Below are 24,484 nucleotides of genomic sequence, written 5' to 3'. Positions count from 1 at the left end.
TCCTCTCCTGGGCCCTCACCCCTCCTCCCCGGCCAGTCCCAGGTCTCGGTGAGCATGGGGGACCGCGAGGACGCCCGGGAGGCGAAGGGGCCCTGGGGCTCACGGGCAGGCCCGGGCGGCGGCGGCGGCGCCCACGGCCGGCACGCGGTGGGCGGCGACTCGGCGGAGCCCCCGCTCCTGCGGCGCAAGAGCCTGCCGTGGGCGCGGAGGCTGAGCCGCAAGGGTGCCGGGCACACGGGGAAGGCGGCGGCCGAGTGGATCAGCCAGCAGCGGCTCAGCCTGTACCAGCGATCCGAGCGGCAGGAGCTCTCCGAGCTGGTCAAGAACCGCATGAAGCACCTGGGGCTGCCCACCACCGGCTACGGTAAGGCCGGCAGGGCCGTCTGTCCGTTCGCCTTCCTGGCTGCGCTCTGCCCGCCAGGGCACCCGCCCCGCGGCCCGTCGGAGCTCCCCGTGTGGAGCTTCCCCATGAGGAAGGGCTCACCCCTCCGCTCTGGGGCCTCAGTTTCCCCATCTGTAAAATAAAGGCCCAGGCCGGCTGAGCCCAGCAGGCAGCTCTCCTGCAGGAGGCAGCTTGGGGTGGGCAGGGCTGGGTCGGGCTCCCCGAAAGCCAAGGGCACAGGCCTCGGTCGGGGACAGACTGGCCACCTGCAGCCGGTCCTGCTGGGGTCAGAAACACAGGGGCCCGCTGCGTACCGTGAGAACAAGAACAGGGTGTGGCAGGGAGACCCCAGAGCCCCTGGCCACCCCTCCCCTTGCCCTCCCAGCAGCTGGAGCTCGGGGTTACGGGGGCAGATCTGGGGGCCGCCGGTAGAATGGCCGAGCACCAAGACACTCTTCCCGGGCCACGGGGGCCCCACCGTTGCTCCTGGCACACGGCCACCCCATCCCTGCGACTTCAGGGCGACACCGCCAGGGCGTTTGTCTTCATCGGCAGATTTTCTCCATAGCTTGTTTTGGGGAGAAGTTTGTGACGTGACCATGAACAGGCCGGGGGTACCCTGGCTGGGCCAGAGGAGAGAAGCCCGTCCCCTCCCCTCACTCCAGAGTTGCTGCCTCCGTTGATGGGGCCGAAAGGGGCCCAAGCCCCCCACCGCCGCCCGGCCTGGTGAAGGCTCTGGCCTCCGCTGGGTTCCGTCTCGGGGACTCTGCCCACTTCCCAGGCCTGGCTCTGTCCCCGGGCGCCCACCTCCTGGGTCAGGGGCCCCTGAGTCCTCTCCAAGTGGGGTGAAGCAGCTCGGGCTTCACCCAGGAGCTGCCCAAGGGTCACCTGGACCTGGCCGTCTGCTGGGTCCAAGGTGGACGGCCGCCCAAGAGAGCTGCCCAGCCCCTCCAGCCACACCCCAGCCGCACGATTTACCTTTGTCCCCTCTCGGTGTCCCTTCCCCGGGAGGGTGCTGTCACCCCCCTTCCGGGTGGCACACTGACTGCCGAGGCTCCGAGTGGGGTGTCCCGTGTTCACAGCCCCTTGTTGCGCACTGGCAGGGACTCCAGCCCGGCTGAGCCCCAGAGCGGGCGCCCCTGGGTGGGCACTCGGCGCTCCCCTGGGCTTCCTCGCCCCCCGCCCCCCCCCACCAGAGCCTGGCAGATGAGGGGCCGACTTCTGTTCAGGGACAGACGGGCCTCCCGCCTTGCAGCCGCCCCCTGCCCCCCTCCCCGCTGTGCGGCCACCTCCTCTGCGCTGCTTGCTGACCTGTCTCTCTCTGTTTCTGTCTGTCCCTCTTCCTGTGTGTTCCGTAGAGGATGTAGCAAATTTAACAGCCAGTGATGTCATGAATCGGGTAAACCTGGGATATTTGCAAGGTAATTCTGCTCCGGTGGCCGGAGTCTGGCAGAGGGGCAGGCCAACCCTTCGCCGACGGTCCACCTGGTGGCCGCCCGCCCCGGCCAGGCAGGCAGACAGGACAAGACACGAGAGAGGGTCCCTGCAGGCAGGGGCCCACGAGCTCCCAGGCCGCCCCACCGCAGGGACCTTAACCTTCCTCCTTCATTTGCTGACTTCGGTACTGACCCTAGTACCCCAGTCCTTCTGCCCCGTCTGTTGTCTGAGATAAGCCCAGCCCTGAGCACACAGGTGGCCGTTGGCCTGCAGCCAGCCCCTGGGAGCCCACCCAGCTCTCGGGAAGCACCCAGATGGAGGGTCGCAGGCCAGGGTGCCCGTGCCCCTGCGTGGTGGAGCACGGTGAGGCCTGGGCTGGCGCCTGAGGCCCTGGGGTCTGCTGCGCCCTGAGCCTTTGGAGGGCCACCCAAGCCCGGTGGACGGTTGACCTCCACGCCCCCGCTGGGGCTTCGAGAGGGGGTTCCCTCTCCAGTTGAGGCAAAGCCCGTTTGTACCCCATTCTCATCCGGAGGCTCAGGTGCTGCGTGGGCCCCCTGTGTCTTCCAAGAAGACACCCCACGGCCCCCAGACGTGTCCCCAGACCCCAGCCGAGGTCAGAGCAGAGTCCAGGCCCCAGGCCTCACTGCCGAGGCCCCTTCGCTCCCTGGGGGTTCCTCACGATCCAGGGAAGCTCAGAGCCCGCACGCCCCGGCCCCCTGGGGTTAGGGGTGACCCCAGTGCACGGAGGAGAGTGAGGCTGTGGTCAGGGTGGGGCTCCAGAGGAACGCGTGGACGCCCAGGGCCGGGCCGGGCGTCTGGCCTGCGGGCTGAGGGAGGTGGGCCCGCACAGAGGCTTGCGGTGCCAGGTAGGGGGTGCGAGGGGGATTGCAGCAGCAATGCCCTTGGTCACTGGCCAGGAGTGCCATCGCCAGCCCCCGGCCGCACCCCGGGCCCTCACCAGAGCACAGCAGGCACGGCGAGGCCGCCCCGTCCCAGGGAAGTCGGGGTCTGGGCCTCGCGACCGAGCACACCCAGCCCCGGGCGCCACAGCCGGGCCCCCGTAAGCATGAAGCTGGGCCTGCCTCGGGCCGGGAACGCCCGTGATCTGTGCCCCCCGGGGGAGAAGCAGGGTCCAGGCCGGAGGGGAAGGCCCAGCGAGGCAGGCGCGGCTCCCCCTCTCCCCGGCCGCACAGAGGGGCCCGGCCCGGCACCGGCCTCTCCGTTTCCTTGTTCTGACCGTGCGCCTGTCCCCGTGGAGCCGCCCTGGCTGTGGTCAGGGGTGCGGGGTCCCTGAGAGCCTTCGGGAGCCTCCCCGCTCCCACCTGCGCCACTCGCTGCCCCCACCGCCTGGCTCCGTGCTGCCCACCCTGGAGGCACGCAGCCTCCAGCGTGAGCCAACTTGGCTCGTGACCCCACGCGGGGGGGCGGGCGAGGGGGTCAGGCTGTCCACTTCCCGGGTGTGGACGCGAGGTTGGCACCAGCTGATGCCCGTCAGGGTCTATGCATGACCGTCAGCTCCCGGGTCCCAGCCTGTGCCCCGACCTGTCCCCAGGAAGCACGCCGCGCTCCGCCTGCCGCCGTGCGGGTCCCGAATGCACCGCCAGATGCGGCCCTGAACTCATCAGTTCAGAGGAGCGAGCTGTAGCCCCCCGCCCGCCCGGCTAGTCAGCGGGCAGCTGCCCCAGCTTCGCAGAGAATCCCGCCCCTCAGTGGACCGAACGGGAGGGACGGTGCCGAGAGAAGGGAACGGGAGGGGCTGGGGGCAGAGGCCACCCAGGGCCTGATCCCCCTGGAGGGCCGTCCCCTTGATGCCCGATCCTGGGTCAGGAGGCGCCTTTAGGCATCACCAGATGGGTAAACTGAGGCCGCCAGCCGTTCGTTTCCTGCCAGTGAGCTTGGGGTCACTGCCAGACAGTGGCCAGCCCTGTCCCTGTATCTGGCCGGAGAGGCACCTGTGAGGTGAGCAGGGTTCCTCCAGAATCCACAGCCACCCCGTGAGCGGGACACCAGGCTGTCTCTATGACGGGCAGCTCGGACCCCGTGTGTGCCCAAGGGCCCCTCTGGAAGACTGAGCTGGGCAGACCCTGGGCTGGTGCCCTGGGAGCAGGTCTTGGGAATGAGAGGCCAAGTCCAAAGTGGAGGGTTGAGGAGGGGGTCAGGGGTGGCCTGTATGGGGCGGGGATGCAGGGCGCTGGGGGGCGGGGGAGGGAGTGAGTCTGAGGGCTGCGCTAGGTGTGAGTGCGGGTGTGTGGGTGTGTGCACACGTGTCGGTGTGCGCAGGTGTGCTCCGTGTTCAGGGTCAGCGCATCCTAAGATGCTGATGACTCAGCGCCCGCTGCCCTCGGGGCCGCCCGCATGCCCGTGCGCGCGGGGGCCGAGGCCAGCGTTGGTCGGGGAGGACCGGCCCCGCTGGGCTCGCCAGGACGAGGGCTCAGGCAGGACGGCTGAAGGGCCGGGAGGGTTCTGCAGCTGGACCAGAGCCGCCAGCTCCTCGGGGCCCCCCAGAGCGGAGATGGGGGGTGCTGAGAGGTGACCGCACTGGGCCCTGTCTCCGCAGATGAGATGAACGACCACCAGAACACCCTGTCCTATGTGCTCATCAACCCCCCACCGGACACGCGGCTGGAGCCCAACGACATCGTGTGAGTACCGGGTCCCCAGGCAAGTGCACACACCTGCCCATCTGACGCATGGGCATCCAGCCCAGCCTCCCAGGCGCAGGGCGACATCAGGGACCTCCCGCCCTCCCCGCAGGTATCTCATCCGCTCCGACCCCCTGGCCCACGTGGCCAGCAGCTCCCGGAGCCGGAAGAGCAGCTGCGGCAACAAGCTGGCTTCCTGCAGCCCCGAGACGCGGGACGAGACGCAGTTCTGAGCACCGTGTGGAGCCCTCCGGGCTGACCTCGTCCTGCCAGGGTCCGTGAGCCGCGTGATGCATGAGCGCAGGGCCCCGACACCCGCCTGCCGCCCAGCCCAGAGCTGCTCCCGGGACTGGACCCGGTGAGGGCTGAGGCTGACCCGGGCACTGCCAGACGCTGGTGGGAAGCCCTTTTAACCTGTTTCTACAAATCTATACAATCCCTGGCCCTTTGCACAAACGCACCGCAACTCGTGACCGGGTCTGGCCGCAGTGCAGCGACAGGAGCCGGGCTGGACCGCAGAGGCCCGGGCCGGGGGCTCGCACCGGAGCAGGAGAGCACACTGCAGCCCCTGAACTGCCCGTTTCCACGGCCACGGCTGGTATTGATTCCTGGGCCTTGCCCACCGCTCTCAGCCAAGCCACGGGGCCGTGGGCCACCCTTGTCTGCCCTGTGGGTCCCCTGTGGTCTCACTTGTGAGGGTCTGGCCCAGAGTCGGGCCGCTGAGGCAGCAAGCGAAGGGAGCCTTTTCCAGAAGGAAATGGAAAGAAAGAGGGTCTGCAGCGCAGCCGAGCCCCTGGCAGGGGCAGGGCGGGCTCTGGAGAGGTGCCGGCAGCCTGGGCTCGTTAGGAGGGAGGCGGGGCTGCTGTGAGACCCCACAGCGGCCCTGCGAGTCACCGGGGCTCCCGCGGCCCTTGACTTTGTGGAAGAGAATCAGATGACGGCCTTTTCCTCTGTTTTTACGCTGAACTTTCGCAGCCGCGCCATCTGACCTCCTTTTAACACCAGACCTGAAGCACAATTCAGCCGCTGGGCTACTGGCCCAGGCCTCGGCGAGGGAGATTTCTCCTTATGAGGGAGGGACTCGGGGCACCACCGCGGTTCCTGTGTGACTGTTTCTGACGGGTTTTGCAAGCTCAGTGCTGGAAACTTCTATTAAATGGATGCATCCTGCAGACAAGAGGATTGCTCGTGAGGCCTCCCCTCCGTGGCTTCAAGCTCTGGGCCTGGGTCTGCCCCGGCCACCCAGTTTCAAGGGTTAGAAACACTTGCTCTGGTCCCCAGCCCACCGGACCCCACAGGGAAGCCCCTACCCCAAGGAGATGCTGCTGGCCCGAGCCTTCTCCAAAAGCAGGAAGCAACTCAGGTGGCGGCGGGGACGGGGTCCCGGAGCGCTCCCTGGCGAGCTGCCCGGCCCTGGAGCCCGGCCGTGCCCAGGAGGGGTGTGTGCCCCTCGCCAGCACAAGGCAGCCGGGTCTGTCTTGGGGTGGGGCTCCGCTCCCACAGAGCACTCCCAGAGGCTGGCGGAGGAGGAGCCATCGCAGCCCCCCGGGGGCGGGGGGGGGGGGGCGGGCGGGACCACACAGCTGCTGGAGGGGCCAGCCCTGAGGGAGGGACACGCGTGCGGCTCCTCTCCCCCACGCTGGCCGCCCGGGACGCTCCCTCCCGCCCAGAGAGCGTCTATGTGCCCAGGGGATGGTGTGGGCTGTGGGCGGTCAGGAAGGGCACTGACCGGGCTTGGGAGAACCCAGGGCCCTTGATGGAGCGACAGGCCGCCAATGTGGGGTAGGGTGGCCTCTGGGGCCAGGGCCCGTCCCAGCGGGGTCAGTGGCTCCCGGGGTCCTGCCAGCGAGCGTCCTCTCCTGCACCCACCGCCTCTCCTGGCACCCATGCTCCAACTCCCTGAGGGGAGGGGACCCTGCTTGGCCGCTGGACCGGGGGCTCCAACCAGGTGGGGCTGCAGCCCCTGGAACCCCACACGGGGAAGATGGCATCCGACACGGATCCTCGGGAGTTGCCTGACTTGAGTGTGGGGTGCACAGGACAGGCGGTGAGAAGTGGGGTCATCTCCAGACCGGGATGCACACTCACACCCACCGCCAAGTGCAGACAGAGGGCCCCGCGGAGGCTGGAGACCTGCATCCAGGCGCCCTGACCGGGCGAGTGGAGAACATTTCTCAATGTTTTGCCAAGTTTTTTCAAACATAACACAATCAGAGAAAAACCTCTGGGTTTTTTATTCCCATAGAAAGCTGGTCAAAACAGTAATGCCAGCAGCGTGCTGGCCATTCCGGCTGGTCAGGGGCGCAGGGCCTGGGAACACCGGCTTAAGGTGCCCGCTCGCCCCACCCGGAACCGAGCGTTCACAGGCAGACGGGCAGCAGGTGCGAGTGGGCGCCCGGCTCGGGGCAGCCACCCAGAGTCTCACAAAGCGCGACTGGCATCGGGGGGACGGAAGGAGGTGGGACCACAGCAGATGCTTACTGAAGCCAGAGGAGGCAGGACAACGGAGGGAGGGACAAAGGACAGGGCGTGCACGGCACAGCCCTCCGCCCACGTCCACCCATCAAGAGAGGAAGGGGGCCCCGCCTCGGGACGGCGCTGGCCCGCCCCGCACCCCGCGGATGCGTGTTCGGCCTCCGCAGGACCACAAGGCAGGCACCCCAAGACGCTCTCGGACCTCATCTCGACCCCGGTCCACACCCAGTGGTCTCAGAGGTGCCTCTTCCTTTTGGGGGCAGCTGTGTGCCCTGATGGGTGGGTCTCAGAAGAGTCGCAGCATTTTCCTGTGAGATTGGAGAGCTACGGCTTCCTGCGTCCCGGGCAGGGCCGCGTCCCGGGGTCCCCCGACAGGCGTGCAGGCTGGGGTCTGCCCTCCAGGATGGGGTCTGCTGTCCAGGACCTTAGTCCGCCCGCCCTGAAGGCAGCCCCGCCCACCTGGGGCTTGGGGGGCTCGGCTGGGGCCTCCAGGGGCAGGGGCTGGGGGAGCACCCCTGGCATTCCAGGCCCCCAGGGGCGGCCAGATGGCCAGAGCCACCTTCGTCCTCAGTGATATCAGCAGGAGCTTGGGGGCCTAGCAGGGTAGTCTCAGGGAACTCAGGGATGCCCAGAGCAGGCCCTCCAGGCGGGACTGTCCAAGACAGTCTGTAGCACGTCCCACGGCCCTGGTCACAGAGCGCAAAGCTGGGAATGACCATCAGGTTCTCCATGCCCCGGGCACCCTGCATGGGCACCTCCAGGTACCCTCAAGGGCCTGCCTGGGGGGGCGGAGGGGGGGCACATGGCACTGACCCACACCCTCTGCAGCCCTTCTGCAGCAGGGGGACCTCCTGGCCCTCAGCCTGGCACGTCACTGCAGGCTCCACGAGGCCCGCTGGACCTGGAAGTGTGGGCCAGGCTTGGCTGCACCTTCCTTTCTCCAGGGAGACACCCTTCCTGACAGCCCGGCCTCCATCAGGGACCTGACTGTGGCTGTGAGTTCCCAGCAGGCCCGAGGCCCCACCTGTCAAGGCCAGACAGCTTCTCTCCCAGGTCCTGAACTCAGGCCGCTGCCTGGAAGATGGAGAAGCAGCAGACCGTCCGTCCTTCAGGGAGGGGCCTCGGTCAGGACTCTGCCTCGCCCTCCTCTTGGGCACCTGGGCAGCCTCGGGGGCCGGGCAGCCAGGAGGTGGAGGTTCAGGGGCACGAGGTTTGCACTGGGGACGCGGTGTGAGCATGTGGAATGGGGGGGCAGTGCAGGGAGCCCGTGTCCACCCCTGAGGGTCTCGTCGTGGCACTCTAAGACCCCTGCCCGGGCTGGCTGTGGGGTCCCTGTCACCCCAGGGCCTGTCCCCTCTCACGGGGACTTGGGCAGCAGGTGCAGCGTCACGCCGTGGGCTGAGACCTGCCTTCCCGCCATCCCCAGGCAGGCTTGGGGCTCTGAGGCTGCAGACCGTACCCGGTCCCACTGTGGGCCCCACCAGGGAGGGGACCCTCAGGCTTGAGTCTCATCCTTTAGGAGATCGTGGTACGGGGGGCGAGGGGTGCGAGATGAGTCTTGGATAGAAAAAGCACCTCTACCCAGGGCTACTCCACACAAGCCTCCCCCAAGTTCCGCGTGACTGAGGCCCAAGTTAACAACGCGGGCTCACAGCGGACCTCCACCCTGGCCCTGGTCACCTGCAGGGAGACCCCCCCCGGCCCCTGCAGATCCCTTCTCTAGCTGGGACCCCTGTCACCTCAGAGCGGCTCCTCGTCAGGGGGGAGGGTCCTGGAAGGTGTTCAGGGAACCTGGCCCCGAGGCAGGGGTCCTCGAAGCCAAGCACCACACCTCCAGGGTCCCTCTGGGGTCGTGCTGGGGAGGACAGCTCAGCCAGGCCGCCTTCCCGCTGCCCCGCACCGTCCCAGGGACCCGGGCCACAGCCCCCGGGACGTCAGGGGCTCCACACTCGCTCTGGGCATCTGCCACAGCCCCTCCTCCTGACCATCTCGGGGCTGGCCCTTCAGGCCAGCAGCTCCAAGAGTCCGGACGGAGGGGGGCCGTGGGGAGCTCAGTGCCCACCTTGGCTCTGAGGCGATCCCTGTGGCTGCTTCCCGGCTGCCCTGCTGCACAGCGGGGTTCGGGGGTCTTCCCAGGGGAACTCCTCACCCAGGGCCTCCCCCAAGAGCTGGTGCTGAGCCTGGGTCCTCACTGAGGCTGGACGGGGAACCAAATAAGTCTTTAGAAACACTGCTTATCACAACACCGAAAAGAGAGTGAAGAAGTGCTGAATGGGTAAGATAACATACAGAAGATAACATAAATATGTTTCAAAAACTTATCTTCTGTATATTGTTTAGAAAAAGACAGACCACCCAGCAGGAAAATAGGCAAACAACTTGAAGAGACATTTCACAAAAGAAGAAAATCAAAAAGACCAACAAAGAGATGGAAATATGCTCTACTCATCTGCAACCAGGGAAACGCCAATTAAAAACACTAAGAGGGGCTTCCCTGGTGGCGCAGTGGTTAAGAATCCGCCTGCCAATGCAGGGGACACGGGTTCGAGCCCTGGTCCGGGAAGATCCCACACGCCGCAGAGCAACTAAGCCCGTGCGCCACAACTACTGAGCCCACGTGTCGCTACTACTGAAGCCCGCGCACCTACAGCCCGTGCTCTGCAACAAGAGAAGCCACCGCAATGAGAAGCCCGCGCACCGCAACGAAGAGTAGCCCCTGCTCGCCACAACTAGAGAAGGCCCACACATGGCAACGAAGATTCAACGCAGCCAAAAATAAATAAATAAATAAATAACACTAAGAGAAGGGGTTATATTCCAAACACCAACAGTTAAAAAAAAAAAAAAAAAAAAAGGCCACGCTTTGGCATATATGCTGCTCCCATAATGAAAGAATCCTGTCTAGATTATTTTAAAATCTTCTACGAATCCGTAAGAAAAAGAACCACCCAGTTAGACGCCCAATTGAAAGTGGGCAAAGGAAATGACCAGGAATCTCCCAGAAAGGAAAGCGTGAATTTGCTCTGTAGACATCTGAGAAGATGCCTCACCCTCAGGGGACACCCAGTGACACCAGCAGGACAGCCGTGGGCTTCCGCGTGAGCCCGCCGTGCACCCGCCGTGCCGGCCCGAGCAGAGCCCCCACACCCCCCGACCTGCTCTGAGACCCCAGGGCTCGTGGGCTCAGTCGCGCAGGACGGACTCCCCGCCACGCCACCCCCCCAGCGGGACTGCACCCCGCGTGGAGGCACGTGGCCCTGCTCACCCGCTGGGGCCCAGCCCCTCCCAAGCCCACACGACAGGGCGCCGGCAGGCACCCGAGTCAGGGCTCCTTGTCCTGGGTCCCCAGAGCCAAACCCCGAATCAGCAGATGACACCCCATGAAGAGTCCTCTGGGGATTGTGTGTGGGGTGGCGGCCCATCTGCAGACCCGGTGCGAGGGGTCGGCTCCTGGTGACTTTGAACCTCGGGCTTAGTCACACCTCCGGGACGCCCTAAGTGACCGTAAGCGGCTGTTCGGGGGGTCAGCAGTGGGCTTCACTTCCCGTGACCGCCCTGCTCGGTGCACGTGCTGGTCACGAGCGGGTCTGGAAACGCTTCAGTTTGCATGCTGGTCGCTGCACTTCTAACACTCACCACCTGTTCCTGTGCTTTTCTAGGAGGACTTTCATATCTCTGCCAATAAAGACGGTTTGGGCTTTTCTTTTCCTACCTTTAAACCTCCTGTTTCCCCGTCTTAGTACAATGGCTCAGACGTCCAGGAAAGCCCTGGCTACTCACTGTGACCACAGGCAAACTGGCCTCCACCCTGACTTAACAGTGAAACACTGCAAGTGTCCCCAGTTAAGTGTGGGGCTCGCTGGAGGTCTCTGGCGGGTATTACCAAATTACGAGAATTCTACTGGCAACGTTTTTCATCGTGAATAATACATATTGAACGTCATCAACTTTTTTTTTATGTGGTTTCCCTCTTACACTCAACGTAAATTACACTTTCTCACATTGAATCTTTATTCCCATTCAAACACTGCTGAGCATAATGTCTCAGTCTGCATTCATTTTAGTATTTTATATTCACCAGCAGGAACCGGACCATGATTTTCTGTCCCTGCGCCTCTGGCTGGGTTTTGATGCAGAGAAACCTAGTTTTAAGCGTCACTCTACTGTGTGTCCTTGCACAGCACCCCTACCTGAGCCTCCTCGCGCCTGAGATGTGCCCTCTGCCCCGCCCCCACGCACACCTGAACACCTCTGAGGTGGGGGCGTCTCCTGATCAACGACACGGCATAGTCTCCATGGCAGCACTTCCCCTTCTTGGTGGCACAAAATAGTGGCACATCTTAAAATTAAGGACATCTTAGACCAGCAAACACGGGTCCTCCTAGTCACCCGTCTCAGAGGCTCCACGAGGACAGGGCACCCAGGGGCCGCTTGCTGACGCCACCTGCCCCGCGTGTGTGTGACGTCCGAGTCTGCGGATGCCCGGGAGGGTCTGGAAGCGTGGACAGCGGTGACCCCCTGGGCACTGCCACCGGGGGTAGGCAGCCTTCAGCTTCCCCTGGTGTGATTCTCAACTGTTTACCACATTTGATGCTTTCAAGGAGTATGTTATTTTATAAATAAACAAAAGTAACATAAAACAGAATTGTCCGGAAAGCAGGGCTTGTTTGTTCATTTGATCCATTTCTAGTCCAAGGAAAGCATCTCCAAGTAGGAAGCACTACCCAGCGTTTCCTCAAGGGCGGCGCCTTTGGGCAGAGTGGGTTCCGGGCAGCGGGAGGCCTGGCAGGGGCGGGGGGGTTGCCCTCACCGAGGGCTGCCCGCCCTGCGTGAAACCCCCCTTCCCCCTGCCCCAAGTTCCAGGGCGAGGCCTTCCCCCTGTACCTAGTTCTATGCAGCTGAGGTGCCACCTCCCCGGGGCTTCTAGAACGAGGTCTGCAGCGCCAGTGTGTACGCGAGGGCCTGGGCGCTCAGAAAGCCAGACCAGACGCCCCGGTCCCAGCACCCAAATCACCCGTAGGTCTGTCTCTAACAGATGATCCTGCCCGACTTCAGGGTGGCCGTCCACTCCTGCCCTTCCCGTGGGACCACACCTGGCACCGGACGGTGAGCAGGGCTCCAGGTGAGACGGGCCCCGCCCCATTCCCCAGTCCACGTGTGACCGGGCAGTGGCCTCCACATCCCCGTCACTGGGCTCTGGGCCCCACCCTACGCCCCATGGGTCCCCGGGATTTGTGACGCAAACATCCCGCGAGATCATTCCATATCCAGGTACAAGAGCAAGGGCTTGGTGTCCCCCGGCCCCAACCCGGCAGCAAGTTTAACCAACTTTCACCAAATGTCCAGCTGGTGCCGGCAACATGGTCCGAGGGCCGAGAACAAATAAAGGGAGACGCCCCCGCTGCCCCCAAGAAGCCCCGTGCCCGCCCCACGTGCCCTCACCTGGCTGGTCATCTCCCCCCGACCCTCCCCCTCGCACACACCCTCCCAAAGCAGCCACGTCATCCTAAGCAGGTGACACCTAATGCCTGACCCCTGTGGATCCCGCCCAGGAGAGTGCGCCCTCTGGCGCAGCAAGCACTCCTTGGATGAGGAATCTTAGCACCCGTAAAACACAGGGCTCTCGCGAGCTGAACAAGAGTCCGATGTGAAGAAATACACACAAAGATAACAACGTGTTTTCCACCCCGCAAACAGTGGCTTGCAACAATGCTTCTCCAGCTGATCGGCTCCTACCGGCAGTTTCACGCCTACTACGAAAACCGGACAAAGTAACCATTAATAAATATACTTTAGAAGCAAAAAACTCTAGGGAGAACTTTGGTGACAAATACCGAGAACCACTCATTTATAAAATGAGAATAAACACTTGGTCAAATCTTATCAAGCTCTGTACTTGGGATCCGTTTGCTTTTCTGTAGGTACGTTCTACTTCAGTTTAAAAAAAAGAGCAAGGGTTGTACTGTGATGAAAACAACAAAAAACTCACCACCTAGAGTTAAAAGGGCAAAAAACCAAATTGTTTCTTGCAAAAATGGAGACTAGAGGGGTTTATCAGTTCAACTGAAAATAACTGCTTTAAAAAAAAAACAAGCAAACGCTTTAAATTCAAGTCCTGATGCTTCAGCCTGCCTAGCAGTGCTGCTGATGCCTTCTGGATGCTCAGAAACTCCCATCACAGGATCCTGACCTGGATTAGCAAAGAGCACGCATGGTCCAAGGCCATCTGAGCCCCCATCTCAATGCCTGGTCCTTGGAGCTGCAGGCTTGTCGATTTAACCCATCACATCACACAGCATTTCAAACTGTAAACGTGGAGCGTGCGCGCAGCTGAGGCCCAGAGTAAAGGTACCTCAGAGTTCCCAGTTCCAGGCAGTCGGTCACCAAATGAAAACACAGGCCCAGAGACGTGACTCCAAGGCCAAGATTGCTAGCTTCTGACCTTCGTCATGGCACCAGCCTAGACTTCACTTTTATGGGAAAGTCGGTTTTTATGCTGTCGCTATTTCTTTGCACCAGTGGCGACCCCAAATTCTCACTGCCAAGAAAGGGTTCCCGTGAAACAAGTCTTTCATAAATTACATCCGGGCTTGACGACGTGGAGTTCAGGCTATAATTTTTACTATGCTTTGTTCAATCATTCATTCCCACTGTAAGTGGCTTTTCCTTGCTATTTAGGAAATCACTTGGATACGGTAACTTGCTCTTTCTAAAGAACAGAGAACAAGGTAAGGAGTGGAGATCACCCCCTCCTAGATGAGCACAGGGAGGGGCAGGGAGACAGAGGAGCCTTGCTTCTTCCCAGGGCAAGTTCTGCCCCCGAGATCTCTAATGGTCCCCACAGCTCGGGCCTTTGCATGGAGATGCCGTCAGGGACAGCCCGGAGAAGGCTCCAGACAGCAAGGTGCCCCCAACCCCCGCAAGAGACGGCCTGGCGGGATGCCACCCGGACGCGTTCTGCTCCCCGCCAACGCTGGCGGACTTGGCCGTGACCGTGACGCGGAAGCACAGCCCATCCTCCCCACACGCAGAGCCCCCACCAGAAACTAGGGCCACGAACTGGGAGGGGGCTGCCTAAAGCCGCTCACTCCCGCTTCTCAAAGGCCAAACCGCGTTTCACAGAGTAGGTCAGCATCAGTTAGGAAAGGCTGTCCAAGTTCATCTTAACAGGAAATTTTATTTCAGGTACTTTTCCCCCCAAGTAAGAACAACAGTTTCAAGAAATAAAAGTGTAACCTAGGGACTTCCCTGGCGGTCCAGTGGTTAGGATTGCATGCTTCCACTGCAGGGGGCACGTGCTTGATCTCTGGTCGGGGAACTAAGATCCCACAAGCTGCGCAGTGCAGCCAAAAATAAATAATAAGTAAAAGAAGACAACACACACAAAAAAAGTATAACCTAGACATAATTTTGGAATTATTCTATTTTTCAATTTGCCAGAGCAAAGAACATAGTTTGGGTCCAAACAGCGTGATCAGACACTGCTCTGCAGTGACGTGCAAAGTCAAGTCAAAGGACACACGGGAAAGACAGTCCGCCTCTGGTGTGTGCGAGCGTCCAACCCCCCCCCCCGCCACGTACGCACACTCACGCACACGTGTGTGGGGATAAGTTAATACATCTGCACATATGTCTGTAAAATATGGGGCTCGCTCACCGCAGTTTTATTTGGGCTCCTGGGACCCCAGCTCACCACCAAGGACTCACACGTGAGCCTCATCGTGGGCTCAACCGTTCGGGCAACACTTTCTTCACCAAGTTAAATGCTAAATGGGTAGACAGGTGGCTGGTCAGAGTGCTGAGAAGCAAGGAAAGACGTACAACCCTCCACCGTAAGAACACGACACAAATACGCAGGTGCCCTGGAAGGCGAAACAGTTAGAGAGAGACCTACAAGGCAATTCACGACTTTACCACCACCAAAGCCAGAGAGGACGGAAACCTCCACCACGAAAGGGAATCCTGCGTCTGAAACTCCCTGCGACGCACAGGGGGCCCGAGGGGGGCATCCGTCCCCACGTCCCGAGCACAGGGGGCCCGAGGGGGGCATCCGTCCCCACGTCCCCGAGCACAGGGGGCCCGAGGGGGGCATCCGTCCCCACGTCCCGAGCACTGGCCGGGGTGGCGCAGCTGCCACCGGTCCTCACTGGCTTAACCAAGGGCACAACGCTCCACAGGCTGACTGACTGCATCAGAAAACCCAGAGTTTACCCAGAACTTTGGAAGGAACGAGATTTCCAGCACTGGGCCGGGAGTGCCTCTAAATCTTCACTGAAAACAATCACATTCCGCTGACTTCAACAGGACTGTGTTATAAAATGACAGAGACATTGTCACACGTCTTGAGCGCATAAAGGAAGAAGTTGGAAGGCGTCCCTTCTCTAGAAGAAGGATGTGATTCTCGAATAAAAGGGACGCTAGTTAACTAGAAACCACGTGAAGCTTCTCTGCAGCAAGGAGCTGGGCACACTGGCCAGCAGAGCGAGTCAGGACAGCCTCAGGCAAACGTGACCATCCAAAGCAAGTTAGTCAATTACTTTATTACACTGTAGTGCTTTCTCAAAATAAATATAATAATATCATATCAAACACACAGTGAGAAATAAAGCACACGTGTGAACGGCACGGTAACAGGAAAGTTCACTCAGGACTGTTTAATACTCAGCACTGGAGAAACCGCACAGCTTCGTTACCTATTTACAGACAGAGCTGCTGGCTACCGATACATACAAACCCAACCGGGAGAGGGCAAGGCCCTGCCGTTTCTGCACCACGTTCCCTCCACCCTCATGGACACGGTCCCCTCACCTTTTCATCTACAATGACCAGTATACTTGTCTTAACTGTTTCTCTCCACTGATCTTTAGTTTTTTTCTGCAGTTTGAGATAGATTCAAGTAACACTCCCAAGAAAATATGTGCAAAACTAACACATGTGACTCCAGAATCTTCCGGCAGTCGGGTCAGCTGGTCAGTTGTATAGGTGTCAGCAGACTTCCGGTGCCGTGTGGAGGCCGGGCAGGAACGTCTGGTCCGGAGAAGCACTAGTGACTGTCAGGACCACCGTGGAGAGAACCCAGAGCATTCCGCTGACACGGAGTTCCGAGACAGCTGCAAATAACCCCTTTATAATTGTCTTTAAGTAGGCGACACAACAAAATGGTCAATCTAAACCGAGAACCGCACGCTTACTGCTCTTCCAGAAGCAAGAATCAGGACGGGTGAGTGATGACATGATAAAAACACTAAAAGAACTGTCAGCGTAAGAGAAACATGCTCAGAGTGAAAAAGATTCTACTTTACCAAACTCTGTCTTTATTAAAGTGAACAAATCATTAGCGCACGATCCCAAACGTAATGAACGAGGGCTGTAATTGGCTCAGCTCTCTATTTTCAACTAGGCAAGCACCAGCAAGAGTACCATTCACCATCCTCATGATTGCATGTCGGCGAGAACCCCTCCGTACTTGTAAACGTTATTTTAGCAGAAGACAGACTTTGCAGATTTCAGTGCTTTTAGTGAACTGGTATTTTCAGTAAACTTTTTCTGAGCAGCAAGGAACAAGAATTTTTTTCAGAAATCTTAGAATTGGATATAAACGTTGGCAGTAGACACAATCAATAAATATACCATTTCTCAAATGAAAACGATTTCCCCAACACGAGCTCCTTTCCTACAGACATTCAAAAACCCTGACCCAAGATCGAGTCTCAGTCCTATAATCTCGCGAGATTACAGCTGGCCAACAAGAGGGGTGTCAGGTCATGTGCAAAAGGGGGTGAGTTGAGAGGCAAGAAAGCAAAGGAAATCACTTTTAATTTATACCGAAGGAGAACTTCAAGTAAAAGGAATCCGCTGCCTGGAGCTCCTGGGCACGCACCCCTCGTCTGGGAGCCTCCGCGCAGCGGTGACCACGGCGGCCGTGAGCCGCTGGGAACGGGGCTGAGTCCTCACTCCGGCTCCACCTGCCGTCCTGTGTGCTGGGACCTAAGGGAGGGTTTTCTCGTGTTGTCTAGAAGCCTCTTTGAAAAAGGTCTGTGACTTTGCACACTTCGTACCCAAAGGGAGGAAAATAATAAATATCGAGCCGGCCGGCACGTCCTCAGGCTCCTGCTGCACCGGGGTCATTTCCGAGTCTGCGTCTTCTTTGGCACCGGGGGCCGCTTGGGCTGCCACAAGTGGTTATGGATGGTGAGCGCGTCCACACTGACGGACATGGTTTTGGCCGGGATCAGGTTGAACTGTTTTCGGTCTGAGCTGTATTTATACAGTTTGTCGATCATCTTCTTGGTGATGCTCTTTGGCCCCGTGCCAGTCAGTTTGTAGATTTCTTCAGTGTCGGGATAGTAGCAATAAAGTGCCCTGAACTGGCAGCCGGCGTCACGAAACAGTATGATGTAGTGATTCGCGTCACACTTCTCCAGCTCCTGTGTGGAGGGAGTGAAGGAGAAGAGACAGGGAACGTGAGTCCCTCCCGCAGTCACGCCGCAGCATCCACCGTCCTGACCAGGAGGCCCGCGGCCAGCTGACCGCCCACCCCGGGGTAAGCTTTCTAGGACACAAAGCTATGGGTTAGCCGTTCAGTGAAGCACCATCTACCACTGAGGTTTTACTTCAGTCCAGGCGTCCGAGGAAAAAAATGCTTTTAACATAAGTGAAAACTCACATGAAAAGACGCTCAACATCATTAGCCATCAGGGAAATGCCAATCAAAACCACAATGGGGGACTTCCCTGGTGGCGCAGTGGTTAAGAATCCGCCTGCCCATGCAGGGGACACGGGTTTCAGCCCTGGTCTGGGAAGATCCCACATGCCGCGGAGCAGCTGAGCCCGTGCGCCACAACTACGGAACCTGTGCTCTAGAGCCCACGAGCCACAACTGCTGAGCCTGCAAGCCACAACTACTGAGCCCGTGAGCCACAACTACTGAGCCCGCATGCCACAACTGCTGAAGCCCGTGCACCCAGAGCCCGTGCTCTGCAACGAGAGAAGCCACTGCAACGAGAAGCCACTGCAATGTCCACAACGAGAGAAACCACCACAGTGAGAAGCCTGCACACCACAACGAAGAGTAGCCCCCGCTCACCGCAACTAGAGAAAGCCCGCGTGCAGCAATGAAGACCCAATGCAGCCAAAAATAAGCAAATAAAATAAATAAACTAAAAAAAAAAAAAAAAAAAGACAAAGTTCCATTTAAAAAAAAAAACAAACCACAATGGGGGTTACTTCCCTGGTGGCGCAGTGGCTAAGACTCCACACTCCCAATGCAAGGGGCCTGGGTTCGATCCCTGGTCAGGGAGGGAACGAGATCCCACATGCATGTCACACCTAAGAGTCCACGTGCCACAACTAAGACCCAGCACAACCAAACACATAAATATTTAAAAAAAAAAAAAAAAAAAGCCACAAGGGGGTAGCACCTCATGCCCACTAAGCTAGAGTCAGACAGACAATAACAAGAGCAGGTGCTGGTGTGAAGAAGCAAGCGCTCATTTTCCGCCGGTGGAGGGAAGGTGACACAGCCTCTGTGTTGGCCAGTCAGTCGGCCAGTGGTTCAGAATGTCACACAGAGTTACCACGCGACCCAGCCATTCTTCTCTCAGTTAGATACTCAAGAGAAGTTAAAACACGCATCCACGTAAAACCTGCGCACAAACTTTTACATTCATAACAGTCAAAAGTAGAAACAATCCAAATGTCCATCAACAGATGAAAGGATAAACAAAATGGTCTAGACGAACAACGGGAAGCTGCTGTTCAGTCGTAAAAAGGAATGAAGCGCCACACTCGCTGCAACTCGGAGGAGCCTTGGCAACACCACGCGGAGCGAAAGAAGCCGCCGCCCCAAAAGGCCGCCCCAGGTGTGAGTCCCTGCACGGGAAGTGTCCAGAAGAGGCAAACACACAGAGGGGACCACAGGCCTGTGGGGCCGGGGGCTGGGGGACGAGCACGGCGAGCGGCCTCGGTACAGGAGCCTTCTGCGGGGGGGCAGGTGCTGGGATCAACTGGTGATGGCCGCACCCCCTGGGAAGAGACTGAACAGCCCTGAGCTAGCACTGAAGGGGGGATCTCACGCTGCGTGGGTGACCTCTCGAAAACGCTGCCACAAAAGAACCTGAAGCAGGCACGACCGTCAGTACTTGTTACAGCGTCTGCCGTACCGTGTTCTCAACTTTAAGAAATCACTAATACGAAAACATTTTAAAACAGATTCTCCTAGTGCTTGAAAATGTCTAGTTTCGTTGTCTACCCCTGAAGCTCTCTGAGCATGGGCCAGGGTTCCTGACACCCTCTCCGGGTCTCTGCTTACTACGGAGACCCCTCCCACAGTATCCCGAGACGTTATCTGCCTCTTCATCCGCCCCTCAGGGTACACTGCCATTGTCCAGTGGCCACGGGACACGTGGTCTGTAACAGATGGACTCGGAAGCGGGTCACACCCAGCTGTCTTCTACGTAGCCAGGAGCTAAAAAGATTCGTATGATGTAAAACAACGGCACTCTTCTCACTCTGTTTTTGTTTTAGAAAACTATAATTTTTCACAAATGGATACTATTCTTTTCAGAATCGAACAGGCTTGTTGTTTTTTAAAATAAATTAATAAGCCAATATATTTATAAAATTAAGAAGAAAAAGCAAAATTTAAAGCTGCAAGTATAATACTGATTTCAACGACATAAAAACTGTTTAAACGTGAACAGAACTAGAGACGCAAAGACACATCCAGGCCCCTGGGCCCCGCCCTCCGCAGGCTGATCACGGCCCCGCCTCCACCCTCACGCGGCTCGCGCCTGTCCCGGCCGGCCGGCCGGCCGGCAGCCAACATGGCGCTCAGGAGGCCGTGGCTCATGGCCGTCCTCTGCCCACAGCGGCATTCACCCTCTCACCCAAGGCAAAGCCGGGTCCCTTCGGCCCACAGAGGCCCGACTGGAGCTGCCCCGTGACTTCTGACCCCCAGCTCCCCGGCTCCAGCCCCAACCTGGGGATCAGTCCCACCTGGAGCCCGTGCGCCTCCCCAGATCTGCAGGGCACCCTCCCCGCTCCAGGCCTCTGCTCAAATGACACCTTCGAGTAAGACCCACTGACCGGCCAGCCTACTGACCACTGCAGCCACCCTCGAGCCCACATCCTGCTCCCCTTTCACTCTTTCCAGACCGCGGCCAGAATCAGCACCACCCACTTTTGTAAACAGGTTCTTGGGGGCCGAGCCGCCCTCTGGTCAGTCCATGGCTGTCCTCACGCCGTGACAGCACAGCCGAGCAGACCCGCCGGCCGCCAGTGTTTCTCGTGCGACCGCTCTGTCGCGGGGCTGCCTCGTGCCTGGGACCGCCGGCTCCACAGCCAGGCCTTTGCGTCTGCTCCTGGACCAGCCCAGAGGCTGGAGCAGCCCGGTGACACGTGAGTGGAGAGGAGCCCTGCGCCCTGCACGGTGCCCCTAGCCGGAGCTTCAGTCAGGTCACGGCACGCAGTCCTGACCTGGACCCTCCTTCCACATCTTCTACCTGCTGAGGCCACCACCACTCACCATTAGTGACCGAGGGCTGCTGCCCCCGGGGAGCAAACAAGTCAACCCAACGGGGCAGAAACGACCAGCATTTTGCCCCAAACTCCCACTTCTCCAGTGGCCCCAGCTCAGAGCTGGGGTCCCCTCCTGTCTCCATCCGACACCTCCTCCGACCCCCGCAGACACCCTACCCTCAACACCAAACTAACTCAAGAAATCTCACCCACTTCCCGTGCCCCACCCCGGAGGGCCTGCCCTGGACCCCCAGCCCCGACCCCAGTGCAGCCCCCTCCGTCTCGCTGGTCTGAATCCCGCTCTTCCGCGGAGCCGTCCCAACCGCAAGGGCCTGGGACACGAGTGTCCTGCGTGTCCTCACACACGAGTCACACACATGCAGGACGGCAGCCTCACGTATCAACAATCAGGATGCTCTCCTCTAGAAAGAACCCTCATTTATAAACACCCTTATCCTACATAAAAAACTGGAGGTGAAATTTGATACTTGCCTCTAATATTGAATTCTTGTGAGGTTCATTCACCTTTCCGGCCAGACAGCAATGGGATATAGCATTGTGAATAATCGGTTTGTTTGATTTGCTGCTAGGCTCCTTAAACAGCTTGGGACCTATGAAAAGCAGGCCAAGATTTGCAAAATTAATATTTACAGCATACACACACACACACACACACACACACAAAAGAAAGGCAACAATTTTGTAGAAGCAAGCAGCAGCTAGGCTGAATTAGGGATGTTCATTAATTTTTTGAAAATGGTAAGTAATAGCCACTTCAAATCTATGACAGAACTCTAAGTTACAGATTTTAAATAAAGTAAGGAAAAGACTAAAGTAATAATTTATTCCTTTTCTAATTTTGGTTTGATTTAAAAAAAAAAAAAAAAAAAGAAACCAAGAAACAGTAATTTTTAAAAGCCTAAGGTTCCAAAGTGCCCAAGACGCCATAGTGAGCCGTGAGCTGTGCAGACATAAGGGCACGTCACCCACTGCGCCCGGGCCCCGCCCCCCACCAGGACGCGGCCGTGTGCCCGTGCCCCACAGAGAGCGAGGCCATCACCTGTGTACTCGGCCACCGAGGCAAGGGAGGACGCGGCGGACGCCGTCTCCCAGTCTCTGTCGGTGCTCCTGCTGGGGTTGCGGCTCAGGATGGGCAAGGCTTCCAGGGACTCGACTCTGCTGGGGAAGAGGGACGGGGGCGGGGCTGGGAGGGCGGCAGGCATGCCTCCTCTCGCCCGCAACTGGCACCGGCTGGCGGGATCCCACCCTGAAACGGGCCAGGCTGCACCATCGGCACAAGAAGGGCCATCGGCCGCAGCAGGAGGCTGGCAGCAACAGTGGGGAGCGCAGCCGGTCCGCTCCCCGGAGAACACGATGACAGACTCGGGGCAAGACACAAAGACACCACCCGCCTCGGGCACCAGAGTGACCTCATCAGGGAAGGTTCGCCCTCACGCTCAGCCCTAATGGCGTGGGAACCAGAGGACCCGGTTTGGGCCAGCTGCGCCGCTGCCAGACAAGGGACGGGACCCCGGGAAGGAAGGATGGGCAGAGCGGGCCGAGTCCAAAACCCCGGCAGGTCTCAAACGACTCTCCGATCCCTGGCAGGCCTGAGCTGCGTCCCTGCAGGGCCGTCTCCGCTGAGCGGGACACAGACGCTCACGCAAGAGAGGCAGGTGCAGGCAAAGTCTGAATCCAATGCTGGTACCCGACCGCCTGGACAAAATTCCAACCAGAATCCAGAATCCCTGGGAGGTATCCTCCACAAAGCCCCGGCGACGAGAAGCCACCGGACGTGTGGAGAGGCAGGAAAACACTCATGATAAAGGACAGGCGGGGACCCTGCCTACCAGGAGGCCAGCCCCACCCGTGAAGGTGGCTGCTGAGGCCCGTGGGCAGACGTTCAGTGCCATCGACAGGGTCCCCAGGCCTCCGCCCAAATTACTCCTTAATCACAAAGGGAAATCCTCCAGCACCCGTGGGAAAACAGCACCTTAACCCAAGTCAAAGTGACACACAACAACTGGCTGCACTGAGAAAGACACAGCCTCCTCTCTGGGGTGTTCCCGCCAAAAACGCACAGCCTGGACCTAATCCTGGGAAACCCACTGCGGGGCGGGCAACAAAATAACTGGCCCATACTCAGCAGAAGCGTCAAGGCCCAGGAGGACAAAGGAGGGTGAGGGCCTGTTCCGGACAGAAGGGACACAGTGACTCAGGGCGACCGTGGTCCCGCACGGGCCTGGGCTCTCAAGGACACTCTGACAATCGGCCACGGCGGGCATGGACTGGGGACCTAACGGCAGCGCTGGTTTGATGACTGTGGTGACACAAGACAACGTCCTTGTTCAGAGAACGTACGCTCCAAAGTGCTTAAGGATAAAGAGGATGTCACCAACTTACTCGTAAACGATTAAAAACGAAAACGCGTACAGGGCTGGGAGGACAAGGGGACAGAGGACAAAAATGTCGAAACATTTCACTAATTGGTGAACCTCGGTGAAGGGCAATTAGCTCCTGTGACATTACTGCCATGGCTCGGGACGTCTGAAATTGCACCAAAATCACAGTGACAGAACCACTGCCCACATGGTGTCCCGCTGCACGGCACCCGGCCCCTTACCGCTGGGAAGGCGTGCCCCCCGAATGCACGCTCTCGGGCTCTGTGGTCGTTGCGGAGGCCAAGGACAGGCTGGAGCCCGACTGGGCCCGGCTCAGGTCATCCGCTGCCAGAGACAAGACAAGACAAGCGTTCATGACACGCGTGTTTGGCCCGCCAGCCATCTGTGCAGCAGGAGAAAGAGCCGGGGGCCTGACGCCGGCGGGACGCGGGCCCCAGGCTGGGACCCTCCCCGTGTCCATGGCTCTCACCACCTGAGCACCCAGCGCTCAGTCTCAACCTTGCCTTCTGTGAAACGGGAGAGCCCCCTCCAGCCCAGCCTCGCGGCTCCGGGAGAACTGGAGTGAGTCAGGGCCGCGAAGGGGGGGCCCCGCGCCGCCTGCTCACGTGGGGGGGTGCTCTTGGGTCCCGAATCGCTGCTGGGCTCCTCCCGATGCACGGACTTGGGCCGCGGCTTCCGGGGCCTGGACTTGGGTTTCCCCAGGCCCTGCTCCTCCAGAATCTGCTGCTGCTTCCGCCGCAGGTACTCCTGCTTGATGAGCTCCCGCCGCGCCTTCTCCTCCTCCTTGCGGATCCGATCTTCCTCCGCTTTACGCCTGCGGAAAGGAGCGGCCAGGACGTCCTGGTCACGCCAGCGCCGCGCCATGGGAGGGGACGACAGACACGGCGGCCAGGCCGACTGCGCGCGGTGCCTGCCGGGCCCCCAGGCCACCTACCGTGCCTCGTCTCTCCTGAGCTCGACCTCCACCTCCAGCTGCTGCCGCCGCATGCGGGCCTCCTCGGCCTTGCGCTGCTGCTTCAGAAGGAAGGCTGCCCGCTTCCTGGCGAGCTCGTCGTCCGCCTTCTGTTCGTCCTGCAGGGCAGATGCCACCTACAGCGCGGCCGGGCACGACCCCCGCGGGTCCCCAGCACTGCCACCCCCGGCCCTCAACGGCACCCCAAGAACGTGAAACGTTTCCTACTCCTCGTAACTGATGGGTGAGCGAGCGTCTCTCTACAGACGCTAAAATACAAACGGGAGTCAAACCACGCCCTTAGAGAAGCATTTAGCCTGCTGGCACTGAATTCCATTTGCCTTAAAAACTGCGCTTGTATCTCCACAACAGGAGCCAAAACCCAGATGGGTCATTTGTCCGTTTCCAATTTAAGAGCACAAACATCAGGCAAGGGCCGTGCACGTCTCCTGAGAAGTCGGCCCTCACAGCTCCGGGGTGTGTCAGCCGCCTCCTAAGCGCCAGGACAAAGGGAGCCGCGATCAAGACAGAAGGGATCTCACAACTCACTGCTCTCTCCTCAAGGAAACGCTGCAAGAAGGGCGCTGATAGAAACAAACACGTTTCCTGAAGTTTCTACACCCGCCCGCACTCTAACAGGGGGAAGCACACCTCGGCCAAAAGGCCAAGTGCAGCC

The 24,484-nt window shown here is 59.6% G+C and overlaps 3 protein-coding genes across 6 annotated transcripts in view; 1 reads left to right on the top strand and 2 right to left on the bottom strand.

Annotated features, from left to right (window-relative positions):
• Window positions 1-4,906, top strand: part of KCNT1 (potassium sodium-activated channel subfamily T member 1) — a 67,530-nt gene extending 62,624 nt beyond the window's left edge. For 3 of the 4 annotated variants that reach the window (XM_068552248.1, XM_068552251.1, XM_068552250.1), the window contains 3 exons: window positions 37-364; window positions 4,377-4,461; window positions 4,574-4,906. In XM_068552248.1, coding sequence (XP_068408349.1) covers window positions 37-364; window positions 4,377-4,461; window positions 4,574-4,694 — 534 coding nt within the window. In that variant the 3' untranslated portion in view covers window positions 4,695-4,906. Of the gene's footprint in view, window positions 1-36; window positions 365-1,740; window positions 1,804-4,376; window positions 4,462-4,573 lie in introns of all 4 variants that reach the window. The other variant, XM_068552249.1, reaches the window with a different exon arrangement.
• Window positions 1-24,484, bottom strand: part of RPL7A (ribosomal protein L7a) — a 304,745-nt gene that overhangs the window by 238,631 nt on the left and 41,630 nt on the right. The window lies entirely within an intron of this gene.
• The window catches only part of CAMSAP1 (calmodulin regulated spectrin associated protein 1), a 55,831-nt gene continuing 47,574 nt past the window's right edge, over window positions 16,228-24,484 (bottom strand). Inside the window, exons 13-18 of the mRNA XM_068553636.1 lie at window positions 23,791-23,927; window positions 23,462-23,670; window positions 23,078-23,180; window positions 21,515-21,630; window positions 20,947-21,065; window positions 16,228-17,363 (exon numbers count right to left, since the gene is read on the bottom strand). Coding sequence (XP_068409737.1) covers window positions 17,061-17,363; window positions 20,947-21,065; window positions 21,515-21,630; window positions 23,078-23,180; window positions 23,462-23,670; window positions 23,791-23,927 — 987 coding nt within the window. The 3' untranslated portion in view covers window positions 16,228-17,060. The remainder of the gene's footprint in view (window positions 17,364-20,946; window positions 21,066-21,514; window positions 21,631-23,077; window positions 23,181-23,461; window positions 23,671-23,790; window positions 23,928-24,484) is intronic.

Source organism: Eschrichtius robustus, chromosome 10 (assembly GCF_028021215.1).
Source record: "Eschrichtius robustus isolate mEscRob2 chromosome 10, mEscRob2.pri, whole genome shotgun sequence".
NCBI lineage: Eukaryota > Metazoa > Chordata > Mammalia > Artiodactyla > Eschrichtiidae > Eschrichtius > Eschrichtius robustus.
Note: the sequence above shows the minus strand (reverse complement) of the source record. Positions and strands in the feature narration are given on the sequence as shown.